Consider the following 16356-nt stretch of genomic DNA (forward strand, 5'->3'; position numbering starts at 1 on the left):
AGTGACTGTATGGAGCATCTTATGGGGCCATAACGCTTGTGCAGCACTATAAGGGGCAAGTGTCTCTATGGAGCATCTTATGGGGCCATGTGCAGCATTATATGGGGCAATTATTTGTATGGAGCATTATATGGGGCCATAACGTTTGTGCTGCACTATATAGGGCAAATATCTCTATGGAGAATCTTATGGGGCCCTTATTACCCTTTATACAGGATTATATGGGGCATATTTTAATATGGAGCATCTAATGGGGCCCATCAAACTTTATGGAGCATTATATGATTCAATATGAATATTCAAAAACACTTAATCTACTGATGTCTCAATTAATTTTACTTTTATTGGTATCTATTTTTACTTTTGAAATTTACTGGTAGCTGCTGCATTTTCCACCCTAGTTTTTATGTGGCAAAATTAGGGGGGTCGGCTTATACTCGAGTATATACGATATATATATATATATATATATATATATATATATATATATATATATATATATATATATATATATATATCTATCTATATCTATCTAATATATAAAGCTGAATGTGTGTATGTGTGTGTGTATGTCCGGGATTGGCATCTGCACCGTCGCAGCTACAGCCACAAAATTTTGCACAGTCACACGTCTGGACCCCGAGAGCATCATAGGCTATGTTGTGAGGCGAAATTTTAACCCCGCGCGTTCCAATTCACCGAACAATTTTGCCCCTATCTACATAATGGGGAAAAAAGTGAAAGGAAAAGTGTTGGAGGCGTCGAAACTACAGCCACCAAATCTTGCATAGTCACACGTCTGGACCCCGAAAGCGTCATAGGCTATGTTGTGAGGTGAAATTTTAACCCCGCGCTTTCCAATTCACCAAACTATTTTGCCCCTATCTACATAATGGGGAAAAAGTGAAAAGAAAAGTGTTGGAGGCGTCGCAGCTACAGAAACAAAATTTTGCAGAGTCATACGTCTGGACCCTGAGAGCGTCATAGGCTATGTTGTGAGGTGAAATTTTAACCCCGTGCTTTCCAATTCACCAAACAATTTTGCCCCTATCTACATAATGGGAAAAAATGAAAGGAAAAGTGTTGGAGGCAAATTGACAGCTGCCAGATGTGAACAAGGGGGACGTAAAGAGTGAGAGCGATGGCGCTAAAGAGTATATACTGTACAGTTGCTAAGGTGGGGCCCCGACATGTGATACTCACCACACACGGGGATATGAACACACACACAAAATGCGCCACACACTACCACGTGCTTGAACACATATCACCCTCAGCACACATTTCACCACACATTCTCCAACCTCGCCACATAAAAGTCGAAACACAAAAGTCGCCGCTCAAAACTCGCCACGCGCAGAACTCGCCACATGCAAAAACTAGGCTCTTGCAAAACTCGCCACAAGTGCAAAACTCACCTCATGGAAAACTCGCCACACGCAAAACTTGCACACGCGGAAAAATTGCCACATGCACAAAAGTTGCAACACATGCAAAATTTGCCTCACACAAAACTTGCACATACTCAAAAGGCACCACACAAAACTCGCCACGCGCAAAACTCGCCATGCGCAAAACTTGCTGCACACAAGTTGCTACACTAACCTGTCACATGCAACTCGACACACAAAAAGTTGCTACACGCATGTTGCCACACAAAACTCAACACACACAACTTGACAAGCGAAACTCGCCCTAAAACACACACAAGTCTGGTCTTATCCTTCAAAAATAAAAATCTGATTAATAAGCAGACAAACTACAACAAATGTACCATATAGGAAATACGGCAGCTGTCAGTCACATGACCTGTCTATTATGTGTATGTGTGAGCTAATATATACTGCCAGGGGGAGGGCTTCCTGTTGGCTGGGGATTTATCAGGCTGCCAATTTAGCTTACAAATACTGAGGTAAAAATACTGAGCAAATAACGTGTGAACGAGGTCTAATACAGGAGGAGATGACACACAGGTATATACTATATACAGGGGAGATGACACACAGATATATACTATATACAGGAGAGATGACACACAGGTATATACTATATAGAGGAGGAGATGACATACAGGTACATATATATACAGGAGGAGATGACATACAGGTATATACTATATACAGGAGGAGATGACACAGGTATATACTATATACAGGAGCAGATGACCTACAGGTATATACTATATACAGGAGGAGATGACATTCAGGTATATGCTATATATAGAAGATGACATGCAGGTATATACTATATACAGGAGGATATGACACAGATATATACTATATACAGGGGAGATGACACACAGGTATATACTATATATAGAAGGAGATGACATTCAGGTATATACTATATATAGGGGAGATAACACACACCAGGTATATAATATATACAGGGGAGATGACATACAGGTATATACTATATACAGGAGATGACATACAGATGTATACTATATATAAGGGAGATGACAAACATGTATATACTGAGGTGATGAGGTGAAAATGACAGGTGTGAAGTGAAAATGAAAAGGTGTGAGTGCAAAATGAGAGGAGTGAGGAAAAATAATGGAGTGATCAGAAAATGACAGATGTGAGGTTGAAATGACAAGTGTTAGGGGGGAATGAGAGGAGTGAGGGAGAAAATGAGAGAAGTGAGGTACTATAACTAACCACAGATATTTACTATGCCCAGGCAACGCCGGGCTCTTCAGCTAGTATATATATATATATATATATATATATATATGTATATATATATATATATATATATATATATATATATATATACACACACACATACACACACACACACACCCTAAACAAGATTGGTATTGCCATATCTATACTAACCCCAAAAGTCATGTATTCTTTGTCTTCCATTTCCTAGTACAGTGTATGGCAAAATGATTGGCCTTAATCTCTTCCCTTTATTTTTTTCTCTTTGATTTAAACCTTGATTTTGTCCAAAAGCCAAAACTTTTTTATCTTAGGTATATAAGAGCTTGTTGTTCACAGGACAAGTTGTACTTTTCAATGACACCATTAACTCTATCATACATTGTACTGGAAAATGGAAAAAAAAGTTTCTGGTGTGATAAAAAGGTAAAAAAGAAATGCAATTCCGTCACTATTTTGGGGATTTTGTTGTGCAGTAAAAATGACTGGGATTTTCCAGGTCAGATTGAGCACATTAGATGCTGCTGCTCGAGATTGAATAGCGGCTGAAGCTAGCTCTGGACGCTGCGGTCAGAGATGGATGCCACCAGTACAACACGACCGGCATCAGCCATGTGTGGAGTTGGACTCACTCCGTACACTGGCACCCGAATGTCACATGCCTGGAAGGGGTTAATGGTGGTATGCTGTAATAAAACATGATTATGACACAAGGACACAGGCGGAGGACATGTTAATAGAATATTATTACTTACCAAGCTTATGCTGGAAGCAGACTTTAGCAAGTATTATAAGAATGAATGGAAGTCCCTTCTGTAACCAGGAAACGATGGCCCGCAGCTCAGACAGGGCCGGCGCTGGAGTGCCAGCTTCCTCGCTGTTCTCCTCCCTGTGACGTTCAGTGGTGGCAGCGTGTAGCAGTGAGGGTCTGGAGTGGGAGTGCTGGAAATGATGCTGCTGATGGTGAGCTGGTGGTTGTGGCGGTTGCCTGTGGTGAGGATGATGGTGAGAAAAGGTGCTAGATTCGGAGCGCCCACTGGCTTCTTCCCTTAGCGGAGGTGGCATCTGGATGAAAACATCAGCTCCTCCAGGCATGGAGCCCAGAACTAAACCAGACTGTACAGTGATGGGTCCAGGCTGGAGTCCGGCTAAGCTGGAGAACAGATGCTGAGAGGAAGGAGCGTCTTGTTTTAATCCATTAAACACTCCATCATCCATACTGGTATCAGCGCTAAGGTTCTGGCCTCGACTCCTAAAGTAGTAGAAGGAAAATAAAAAGTGAATGGATCGGCCGTCAATCTTCTGGTTCGCCTGCCCGAGATCTCCTGCCCTGAAGCTATGACTGGGCACAGTGACGTAGAGGGGAAAGCACCTGAAGCAGGACTAGACCTGGGGAAGTAGACGCCGCTGGACTTGTCCTGGCTAATATGTATATCATGGGGCTATGTGCACACGTCAGGATTTCCTGCAGAAATTTCCTGAACAAAACCGGACATTTTCTGCAAGAAATTCACATGTAGATTTTTTGCGTTTTTTTTTTTGTGTATTTCTCGTGTTTTTTGCGCTTTTTTTGCGGTTTTTTTCCGCGTTTTTTTTCCAGAGGTTCTGGGATGCAATAATATAGTGGGAAATCCCCCCAAAAATCCGCAAAATTAATGAACATGCTGCGTTTTTTCCACGATGCGCTTTTTTTGCGGAAAAAAATGCAACATATGCACAAAAAGTGTGGAATGCATTATAAATGATGGGATGCATATGTATGCGTATTTTAAGCGTTTTTATAGCGAAAAAAACGCAAAAAATCCGGAATGTGTGCACACAGCCTAAGCGGTGATACAAAAGTATTTCTCTCACTTATACAGTGGCATGTAAAAGTTTGAGCACTCCTGGTGAAAATTACTTGTGAACAGTAAGGCAAGTTGAAGATGAAATGGTCTCTAAAAGGGTTAAAGTTAAAGATGATACATCTTCAACTTGCTTAAATGGGATAACTGGGACTTTAAAAAAAAAAAGTTCCTAAGCACTAACAGGCATGTAGTTCCTAAGAGGCATCTACCTGCTTGTTGCAGCTGGCGCCGGTCACTGACTGCTCCTGCTGGAGATTCAGCTGCTCCCTGTCAACAGAGCAGCGATTTCTCTTCCTGTTGACAAGGCGGGACTAATGGCATCATGCTGATTGACACCAACTTCCTCTAATTAGGGAGCAGGTCACTGGCTGTCAATCAACAAGACACCAGTAGTCTCGCCCTGTCAAAATGAAAATAAACTGCCGCTCTTTTGACATGACGTCATGGGATGTCTGTGAGTGCTCTGTGTCCCGGGGAACGGTGCCAGGCACAACAGGCAGGTAGGTAGCAGCTGCCTGCCAGTTAGTGCTTAAACACATTTTTTTTTTAGTCCCAGATGTACCCTTTAACTGTTCACAGTAACAGTAATTTTGACCAGGGGTGCCCAAACTTTTACATGCAGATGTACATCAGTGTTTTGTAACACAACACATTTGATTAAATGAGTTGTCAGATCTAGAATGACAAATCTGCATTCACTCTGTGTGACTGCAGACTTGTGAATCCTCGCAGCTCAGGCACTGTGCACTGCGAGGACTCGCCGGTGTCTGTGCCAGGAGCGGATATCCCAGCCTGAACCCATCTAATGGACGCCCACTATACGGGTCCTGACTGGCAGTATGTATATCGCATACCTGACCGCAGTTCCCAGCACGCACACTGGTAAATCCTTGCAGCACACAGTGCCTGCGCTGGGAGGATGCACAAGTCTGAGTCATTCTAGACCGGACAACCCATTCAAGGATCATCATATAAACAAATCATCGGAGTTTCATCCAGAAAACAAGAACAATTTTTTTAGAATTTTTCATTAGAATTTCACCCATGTGTCCGCTTTTTACGTCCGTGTGGGATCCGTTTTCACGCAACTAGATTAAAACATGTACATGATCAAATACCGGTTTCTAACAAAAATTTATGAAAAAAAATATACAGTTAGGTTCATATATATTTGGACAGAGACAACATTTTTCTAGTTTTGGTTATAGACATTACCACAATGAATTTTAAACAAAACAATTCAGATGCAGTTGAAGTTTAGACTTTCAGCTTTCATTTGAGGGTATCCACATTCAAATTGGATGAAGGGTTTAGGAGTTTCAGCTCCTTATCATGTGCCACCCTGTTTTTAAAGGGACCAAAAGTAATTGGACAATTGACTCCAAGGCTATTTCATGGACAGGTGTGGGCAATCCCTTTGTTATGTCATTCTCAATTAGGCAGATAAAAGGCCTGGAGTTGATTTGAGGTGTGGTGTTTGCATTTGGAAGGTTTTGCTGTGAAGTAAATATGCGGTCAAAGGAGCTCTCCATGCAGGTGAAACAAGCCATCCTTAACCCCTTAAGCCCCGAGGGTGGTTTGCACGTTAATGACCGGGCCAATTTTTACAATTCTGACCACTGTCACTTTATGAGGTTATAACTCTGGAACGCTTCAACGGATCTTGGCGATTCTGACATTGTTTTCTCGTGACATATTGTACTTCATTTTAGTAGTAACATTTATTCGATATAACTTGCGTTTATTTGTGAAAAAAACGGAAATTTGGCGAAAATTTAGAAAATTTCGCAATTTTCCAACTTTAAATTTTTATGCCCTTAAATCACAGAGATATGTCACGCAAAATACTTAATAAGTAACATTTCCCACATGTCTACTTTACATCAGCACAATTTTGGAACCAAAATTTTTTTTTGTTAGGGAGTTATAAGGGTTAAAAGTTGACCAGCAATTTCTCATTTTTACAACACCATTTTTTTTTTAGGGACCACATCTCATTTGATGTCATTTTGAGGGGTCTATATGATAGAAAATACCCAAGTGTGACACCATTCTAAAAACTGCACCCCTCAAGGTGCTCAAAACCACATTCAAGAAGTTTATTAACCCTTCAGGGGTTTCACAGGAATTTTTGGAATGTTTAAATAAAAATGAATATTTAACTTTTTTTCACACAAAATTTATTTCAGCTCCAATTTGTTTTATTTTACCAAGGGTAACAGGATAAAATGGATGCCAAACATTGTTGTACAATCTGTACTGAGTACGCTGATACCCCATATGTGGGGGTAAACCACTGTTTGGGCGCATGGCAGAGCTCGGAAGGAAAGGAGCGCCATTTGACTTTTAAATGCAAAATTGACAGGAATTGAGATGGGACGCCATGTTGCGTTTGGAGAGCCCCTCATGTGCCTAAACATTGAAACCCCCCACAAGTGACACCATTTTGGAAAGTAGACACCCTAAGGAACTTATCTAGATGTGTGGTGACCACTTTGACCCACCAATTGCTTCACAGAAGTTTATAATGCAGAGCCGTAAAAATAAAAAATCATATTTTTTCACAAAAATGATCTTTTCGCCCCCAATTTTTTATTTTCCCAAGAGTAAGAGAAGAAATTGGACCTCAAAAATTGTTGGCCAATTTGTCCTGAGTACGCTGATACCCCATATATGGGTGTAAACCATTGTTTGGGCGTATGGCAGAGCTCGGAAGGGAAGGAGCGCCATTTTACTTTTCAATGCAAAATTGACTGGAATTGAGATGGGATGCCATGTTGCGTTTGGAGAGCCCCTGATGTGCCTAAACATTGAAATCCCCACAAGTGACACCATTTTGGAAAGTAGACCCCTTAAGGAACTTATCTAGAGGTGTGGTGAGCACTTTGACCCAACAAGTGCTTCACAGAAGTTTATAATGCAGAGCCGTAAAAATAAAAAATCATATTTTTTCACAAAAATAATCTTTTCGCCACCAATTTTTTATTTTCCCAAGGGTAAGAGAAGAAATTAGACCACAAAAGTTGTTGTGCAATTTGTCCTGAGTACGATGATACCCCATATGTGGGGGTAAACCACTTTTTGGGTGCATAGCAGAGCTCGGAAGGGAAGGAGCGCCATTTGACTTTTCAATGCAAAATTGACTGGAATTAAGATGGGACGCCATGTTGGTTTGGAGAGCCCCTGATGTGCCTAAACATTAAAACCCCCCGCAAGTGACACCATTTTGGAAACTAGACCCCCTAAGGAACTTATCTAGATGTGTTTTGAGAGCTTTGAACCCCCAAGTGTTTCACTACAGTTTATAACGCAGAGCCGTTAAAATAATTTTTTTTTTTTTCGCAAAAATTATTTTTTAGCCCCCAGTTTTGTATTTTCACAAGGGTAACATAATAAATTGGACCCCAAAAGTTGTTGTCCAATTTGTCCTGAGTACGCTGATACCCCATATGTGGGGGGGAACCACTGTTTGGGCGCATGGCAGAGCTCGGAAGGGAAGGAGCGCCATTTGGAATGCAGACTTAGATGGATTGGTCTGCAGGAGTCACGTTGCATTTGCAGAGCCCCTGATGTACCCAAACAGTAGAAACCACCCACAAGTGACCTCATATTGGAAACTAGACCTCCCACGGAACTTATCTAGATGTGTTGTGAGAACTTTGAACCCCTAAGTGTTTCACTACAGTTTATAACGCAGAGCCGTGAAAATAAAAATTCTTTTTTTTTTCCCACAAAAATGATTTTTAGCCCCCCAAATTTTTATTTTCCCAAGGATAACAAGAGAACTTGGACCCAAAAAGTTGTTGTCCAATTTGTCTCGAGTACGATGATACCCCATATGTTGGGATAAACCCCTGTTTGGGCGCACGGGAGAGCTCGGAAGTGAAGGAGCACTGTTTTACTTTTTCAATGCAGAATTGGCTGGAATTGAGATCGGACGCCATGTCGCGTTTGGAGAGCCCCTGATGTGTCTAAACAGTGGAAACCCCCCCAATTATAAATGAAACCCTAATCCAAACGCACCCCTAACCCTAATCCCAACTGTAACCCTAACCACACACCTAACCCTGACACACCCCTAATTCTAATCCCAACCCTAATCCCAACCGTAAATGTAATCCAAACCCTAACCCTAGCCCTAACCCTAACCCTAATGGGAAAATGGAAATAAATACATTTTTTTTAATTTTATTATTTTTCCCTAAGGCTAGGTTCACATTGCGTTAGGGAAATCCGTTTAGCACTAGCGGATTGCGCTAACGCAATGTCTTTTTAGGTGTCGTGTTTAGTGGTCGCGTTAACGTCCCCGGTCTGGAAGATCGGGGATCGGACCTCGGGCGCGCCGCGGACGCTGCAAGCAGCGTCTGAGGCGCGCCACAAAAGAATGGCACCTTGCTAGCGCGAGCCGAAAATGGCACACTCTAGCGATGCGCTACACCAGAAAATCACATTGCTGTCAATGGTTGTGCTAACGGACCCGTTGCACGGCGTTAATTGTGACATTTTCGCCGTGCAACGCTGTCCGTCAGCGTTAACCCATTAACGCAATGTGAACCTAGCCTAACTAAGGGGGTGATGAAGGGGGGTTTGATTTGCTTTTATAGCGTTTTTTATATCGGATTTTTATGATTGGCAGCCGTCACACACTAAAAGACGCTTTTTATAGCAAAAAAGTTTTTGCGTCTCCACATTTTGAGACCTATAATTTTTCCATATTTTGGTCCACAGAGTCATGTGAGGTCTTGTTTTTTGCGGGACGAGTTGACGTTTTTATCGGTTACATTTTCGGACATGTGATAGTTTTTGATCGCTTTTTATTCCGATTTTTTGTGAGGCAGAATGACCAAAAACCAGCTATTCATGAATTTCTTTTGGGGGAGGCGTTTATACCGTTTCGCGTTTGGTAAAATTGATGAAGCAGTTTTATTCTTCGGGTCAGTACGATTACAGCGATACCTCATTTATATCATTTTTTTTATGTTTTGGCGCTTTTATATGATAAAAGCTATTTTATAGAAAAAATAATTATTTTGGCATCGCTTTATTCTGCGGACTATAACTTTTTTATTTTTTTGGTTATGATGCTATATGGCAGCTCGTTTTTTGCGGGACAAGATGACGTTTTCAGAGGTACCATAGTTATTTATATCCGTCTTTTTGATCGCGTGTTATTCCACTTTTTGTTCAGCGTTATGATAATAAAGCGTTGTTTTTTGGCTCGTTTTTTTTTTTTTTTTCTTACTGTGTTCACTGAAGGGGTTAACTAGTGGGCCAGTTTTATAGGTCGGGTCGTTACGGACGCGGCGATACTAAATATGTGTACTTTTATTGTTCTTTTGTTTTTTTTTTATGTAAAGAAATGTATTTATGGGAATAATATTTTTTTTTTTTCTGCTTTATTTAGGAATTTTTTTTTTTTTTTTTTTTTTTTAACAAGTGTGGAAATTTTTTTTTTTACTTTTTCACTTTGTCCCAGGGGGGGACAATACAGATCACCGATCTGACAGTGTGCACAGCACTCTGTTAGATCGGTGATCTGACATACAGCCGGGCAGGATTAGAGCTGCAGCTGCAGCCTGATCCTGACCCGGAAGTGCTCCCTGCAGGACCCGGATGCAGCCCGGCGGCCATTTTGGATCCGGGGACTGCAGGGAGAAGACGCTCGGTACACGGTGAGCACATCACCGTGCACCGATCGTCTCAGGGAAGCCCGCAGGGAGCCCCCTCCCTGCGCGATGCTTCCCTGCACCGCCGACACACCGCGATCATCTTTGATCGCGGTGTGCCGGGGGTTAATGTGCCGGGAGCGGTCCGTGACCGCTCCTGGCACATAGTGCCGGATGTCAGCTGCGATAGGCAGCTGACACCCGGCCGCGATCAGCCGCGCTCCCCCCGTGAGCGCGGCCGATCGTATATGACGTACTATCCCGTCCCTGGGAATTAAGTCCCAGGTCACCTGGACGGGATAGTACGTCATATGGGATTAAGGGGTTAAGCTGCGAAAACAGAAAAAACCCATCCGAGAAATTGCTGCAATATTAGGAGTGGCAAAATCTACAGTTTGGTACATCCTGAGAAAGAAAGCAAGCACTGGTGCACTCATCAATGCAATAAGACCTGGGCGCCCACGGAAGACAACAGTGGTGGATGATCGCAGAATAATCTCCATGGTGTAGAGAAACCCGTTCACAACAGCCAACCAAGTGACCAACACTCTCCAGGAGGTCGGTGTATCAATATCCAAATCTACCATAAAGAGAAGACTGCATGAAAGTAAATACAGAGGGTTCACTGCATGGTGCAAGCCACTCATAAGCATCAAAAATAAAAAGGCTAGACTGGACTTTGCTAAAAAAACATCTAAAAAAGCCAGCACAGTTCTGGAAGAACATTCTTTGGACAGATGAAACCAAGATCAACCTCTACCAGAATGAGGGAGAGAGAAAGGTATGGTGAAGGCGTGGTACAGCTCATGATCCAAAGCATACCACATCATCTGTAAAACACGGCGGAGGCAGTGTGATGGCTTGGGCATGCATGGCTGCCAGTGGCACTGGGTCACTAGTGTTTATTGATGATGTGACACAGGACAGAAGCAGCCGAATGAATTCTGAGGTATTCAGAGACATACTGTGTGTTCAGATCCAGCCAAATGCAGCCAAACTGATTGGTCGTTGTTTCATACTACAGATGGACAATGACCCAAAACATAAAGCCAAAGCAACCCAGTAGTTTATTAAAGCAAAGAAGTGGAATATTCTTGAATGGCCAAGTCAGTCACCTGATCTCAACCCAATTGAGCATGCATTTCACTTGTTAAAGACTAAACTTCAGACAGAAAGGCCCACAAACAAACAGCAACTGAAAACCACCGAAGTGAAGGCCTGGCAGAGCATCAAATAGGAGGAAACAGCATCTGGTGATGTCCATGAGTTCAAGACTTCAGGCAGTCATTGTCAACAAAGAGTTTTCAACCAAGTACTAGAAATGAATATTTTATTTAAAAAATTTTAATCTGTCCAATTACTTTTGGTCCCTTTACCAACAGGGTTGCACATGTTAAGGAGCTAAAACTCCTAAACCCTTCATTCAATTTTAATGTGGATACCCTCAAATTAAAGCTGAAAGTCTGAACTTCAACTGCATCTGAATTGTTTTGTTTAAAATTCAATGTGGTAATGTCTATAACCAAAATTAGAAAAATGTTGTGTCTGTCCAAATATATATGGACCTAACTGTATATAATCGGATGCCACCTGCATGTTCCATGTGGGAACAGTTTCTTTTCTCGCACCCATAGACTTGAATGTGTGAGTACTATCCAAGATTTGGATGAAACCAGTCATGCTGCGTTTTTGTTTTTGTTTATAACGGAAACTCGGACCAAGGAAAACAGTAATTGATTTGAACAGCACTATAGAATAACATGGCCCATCAGATTAAAAATCAGATAGCACATGTCCGATATATACGCTTGTCTGCACGGCACTCTCTTTATATGCTTCGTTATAACTGTGTGAGCCAGTCTATAGAGCTAATAGTAACAATATGTATAGCCATGCTGATCTCTGTAGAAGGTGGAGAAGGTGGGGAAACCTGACATGTCCCCTTTAAAATACAATACTATTAATATGTCAAAAGGTGGAAATGGTTAAAAAAAAAGCTCTCTGGCGTCTTTTATTTTTATAGATCGGAGTCTCATAGATGATAGTGACCTCTGGTTTACACAGAAATTGCCTTGTGGGCAAACAGATCACAAATGGGGTCACGGGATCATGGAGCAGTGGGTAAGTACTCAAATGCATTCACTACACACACACGAATGTTAACAGGTGGAGCAATAAAAAATGCTGGAGTGCTTCTTAAGGCCACGTGCACACGTTCAGTATTTGGTCAGAATTTTACCTCAGTATTTGTAAGCCAAAACCTAGAGTGGAACAAATAGAAACATGCCACCACTTCCGTATTTATCACCCACTCCTGGTTTGGCTTTACTGAGGTAAAAACTCACCAAATACTCAGTGTGCACAAGGCCTTAAGGTCTGAGTGAGGTCACTGATGTCTCATCAATAACTACAACAAAGACAATGAAAGACGTCCCTCAGCACCTTGCCCCTTTGTCTATCCTTGACCAGCAGTATAGAAGAATCAGAACTGAGGAGAACCAGTTGAGGCCGAAGCGACACAGCGCTCGTTCTTCGCAATTAATAGGGATCACCCTAAATATCAATCAAAACTCCGGATTTGCCTCACTGATGTGCGAGAAATCCACAGAAATATTTTGAAGGAAATGTCAAATTTTTCAGTCATCTCCTTGCTCTGGTAAAAAGGTTCCTCTGCTTCTTACCTTTCTGGAGGAGGGTTCTCCGTCAGGCTGCTGTGTCTTCTCTGCATTGTCCTCAGGACCCTCAAACAATACATTTAAAGTGTATCGCCTATGGGGACAGTGGTCCGGCAGGTCTGGAACACATCTGTGATCTTCATATAGTTCACTTTGAAGGTTGATTTTGGAGACCCTCAAATGTCGGCCTCCTTGGTTACTGTCCTCTGATTGGAATAAAATAAGAAAGTAAAAAAAACAATAGGTGCAGAGGATATTTAAATCACAGTAAGGCCGGCGTCACACTTGCGAGTTTTACGGACGTAAGAGCGCAGAAACTACGTCCGTAAAACTCGCAAAAAAGACGGCACAATTATTCTCTATGCCCCTGCTCCTATCTGCCGTATTAAACTGATCAGTATTATACGGCTTTCTACGGCCGTAGGAAATCGCAGCATGCTGCGTTTGTCACCGTATTGCGCAAATAAAACGTCAATGAAAGTCTATGGAAGCCCCAAAAATACGGATTACACACGGACCAGCAGTGTGACTTGCGAGGAATACGCAGCGCTGTTAGAGAGAAAAGCCGGTAATTCAATTACCGGCTTTTGCTTTCTCCTTCCTAAACCCGACATGATATGAGACCTGGTTTACATACAGTAAACCATCTCATATCACCATTTTTTTTGCATATTCCACACTACTAATGTCAGTAGTGTGTATATGCAAAATTTGGCTGTTCTAGATAGTAAAATAAGGGGTTAAATGGCAGAAAAAATTGGCGTGGGCTCCCGCACAATTTTCTCCGCCAGAGTAGTAAAGCCAGTGACTGAGGGCAGATATTAATAGCCTGGAGAGGGTCCATGGTTATTGGCCCCCCCTGGCTAAAAACACCTGCCCCCAGCCACCCCAGAAAAGGCACATCTGGAAGATGCACCTATTCTGGCACTTGGCCACTCTCTTCCTATTCCTGTGTAGCGGTGGGAAAAAAACACACACACACACATTATTAAAAAATAATTTATTGAAAAAATCACAAAGGCTGTTGTATTCATTTATTCTACTCTCAATCCACTCACTGAAGACCCTCGATCTGTAAATTAAAAAAAAAAAAAAATAAACCAACAATATACATACTTTCCGAGGATCTGTAAGGTCCAACGATGTAGATCCATCTGAAGGGGTTAAAATATTTTGCAGACACGAGCTCCGCTAATGCAGGCTGCTCATGTCTGCAATACCCCGGCGAATGAAGCTAAATATAGGTCAATGACCTATATTTAGCTTCATTTGCAGTGAGGCGCCCTCTGCTGGCTGTTCCTAGATCGTGGGAACTTACCTAGAAAGCTCCCTTACTCGAGATCATAAGAGGGCGCCCTCTGCTGGTTGTCCTCATATGAACTCGAGCCAGGGAGCTTTCTAGGTAAGTTCCCACGATCTAGGAACAGCCAGCAGAGGGCGCCTCACCGCAAATGAAGCTAAATATAGGTCATTGACCTATATTTAGCTTCATTCGCTGGGGTTTTGCAGAAATGAGCATCCTGCATTAGCGGAGCTCGTGTCTGCAAAATATTTTAACCCCTTCAGATGGATCTACATCGTTGGACCTTACAGATCCTCGGAAGGTATGTATATTGTTGGTTTATTTTTTTTAATTTACAGATCGAGGGTCTTCAGTGAGTGGATTGAGAGTAGAATAAATTAATACAACAGCCTTTGTGATTTTTTCAATAAATTATTTTTTAATAATGTGTGTGTGTGTTTTTTTTAACCCTTTACTAGTATTGGATTAATAATGGATAGGTGTCATAATTGACGCCTCTCCATTATTAATTTGGCTTAATGTCACCTTACAATAGCAAGGTGGCATTAACCCTTCATTACCCCATATCCCACTGCTACACGGGAATGGGAAGAGAGTGGCCAAGTGCCAGAATAGGCGCATCTTCCAGATGTGCCTTTTCTGGGGTGGCTGGGGGCAGGTGTTTTTAGCCAGGGGGGGGCCAATAACCATGGACCCTCTCCAGGCTATTAATATCTGCCCTCAGTCACTGGCTTTACTACTCTGGCGGAGAAAATTGTGCAGGAGCCCACGCCAATTTTTTCCGCCATTTAACCCCTTATTTTACTAGCTAGAACGGCCAAATTTTGCATATACACACATCTGACATTAGTAATGTGGAATATGCAAAAAAAATGGTGATATGAGATGGTTTACTGTATGTAAACCAGGTCTCATATCATGTCGGGTTTAGGAAGGAGAAAGAAAAAGCCGGTAATTGAATTATCGGCTTTCTGCTATATCGCGCTGTATGAAGTAATAATATATATACATACAGTGGGGCAAAAAAGTATTTAGTCAGTCAGCAATAGTGCAAGTTCCACCACTTAAAAAGATGAGAGGCGTCTGTAATTTACATCATAGGTAGACCTCAACTATGGGAGACAAACTGAGAAAAAAAAATCCAGAAAATCACATTGTCTGTTTTTTTAACATTTTATTTGCATATTATGGTGGAAAATAAGTATTTGGTCAGAAACAAACAATCAAGATTTCTGGCTCTCACAGACCTGTAACTTCTTCTTTAAGAGTCTCTTCTTTCCTCCACTCATTACCTGTAGTAATGGCACCTGTTTAAACTTGTTATCTGTATAAAAAGACACCTGTGCACACCCTCAAACAGTCTGACTCCAAACTCCACTATGGTGAAGACCAAAGAGCTGTCAAAGGACACCAGAAACAAAATTGTAGCCCTGCACCAGGCTGGGAAGACTGAATCTGCAATAGCCAACCAACTTGGAGTGAAGAAATCAACAGTGGGAGCAATAATTAGAAAATGGAAGACATACAAGACCACTGATAATCTCCCTCGATCTGGGGCTCCACGCAAAATCCCACCCCGTGGGGTCAGAATGATCACAAGAACGGTGAGCAAAAATCCCAGAACCACGTGGGGGGACCTAGTGAATGAACTGCAGAGAGCTGGGACCAATGTAACAAGGCCTACCATAAGTAACACACTACGCCACCATGGACTCAGATCCTGCAGTGCCAGACGTGTCCCACTGCTTAAGCCAGTACATGTCCGGGCCCGTCTGAAGTTTGCTAGAGAGCATTTGGATGATCCAGAGGAGTTTTGGGAGAATGTCCTATGGTCTGATGAAACCAAACTGGAACTGTTTGGTAGAAACACAACTTGTCGTGCTTGGAGGAAAAAGAATACTGAGTTGCATCCATCAAACACCATACCTACTGTAAAGCATGGTGGTGGAAACATCATGCTTTGGGGCTGTTTCTCTGCAAAGGGGCCAGGACGACTGATCCGGGTACATGAAAGAATGAATGGGGCCATGTATCGTGAGATTTTGAGTGCAAACCTCCTTCCATCAGCAAGGGCATTGAAGATGAAATGTGGCTGAGTCTTTCAACATGACAATGATCCAAAGCACACTGCCAGGGCAACGAAGGAGTGGCTTCGTAAGAAGCATTTCAAGGTCCTGGAGTAGCCTAGCCAGTCTC

General features: G+C 42.2%; 1 protein-coding gene across 1 annotated transcript in view; it reads right to left on the minus strand.

The window, feature by feature from the left end:
* Positions 1-16356, minus strand: part of RNFT2 (ring finger protein, transmembrane 2) — a 153991-nt gene that overhangs the window by 116494 nt on the left and 21141 nt on the right. The window contains exons 2-3 of the mRNA XM_069754717.1: positions 12864-13063; positions 3425-3921 (exon numbers count right to left, since the gene is read on the minus strand). Of these exons, the coding sequence (XP_069610818.1) occupies positions 3425-3921; positions 12864-12937 (571 nt within the window). The 5' untranslated portion in view covers positions 12938-13063. The remainder of the gene's footprint in view (positions 1-3424; positions 3922-12863; positions 13064-16356) is intronic.

Source organism: Ranitomeya imitator, chromosome 1, assembly GCF_032444005.1.
Source record: "Ranitomeya imitator isolate aRanImi1 chromosome 1, aRanImi1.pri, whole genome shotgun sequence".
In the NCBI taxonomy this organism is placed as follows: domain Eukaryota; kingdom Metazoa; phylum Chordata; class Amphibia; order Anura; family Dendrobatidae; genus Ranitomeya; species Ranitomeya imitator.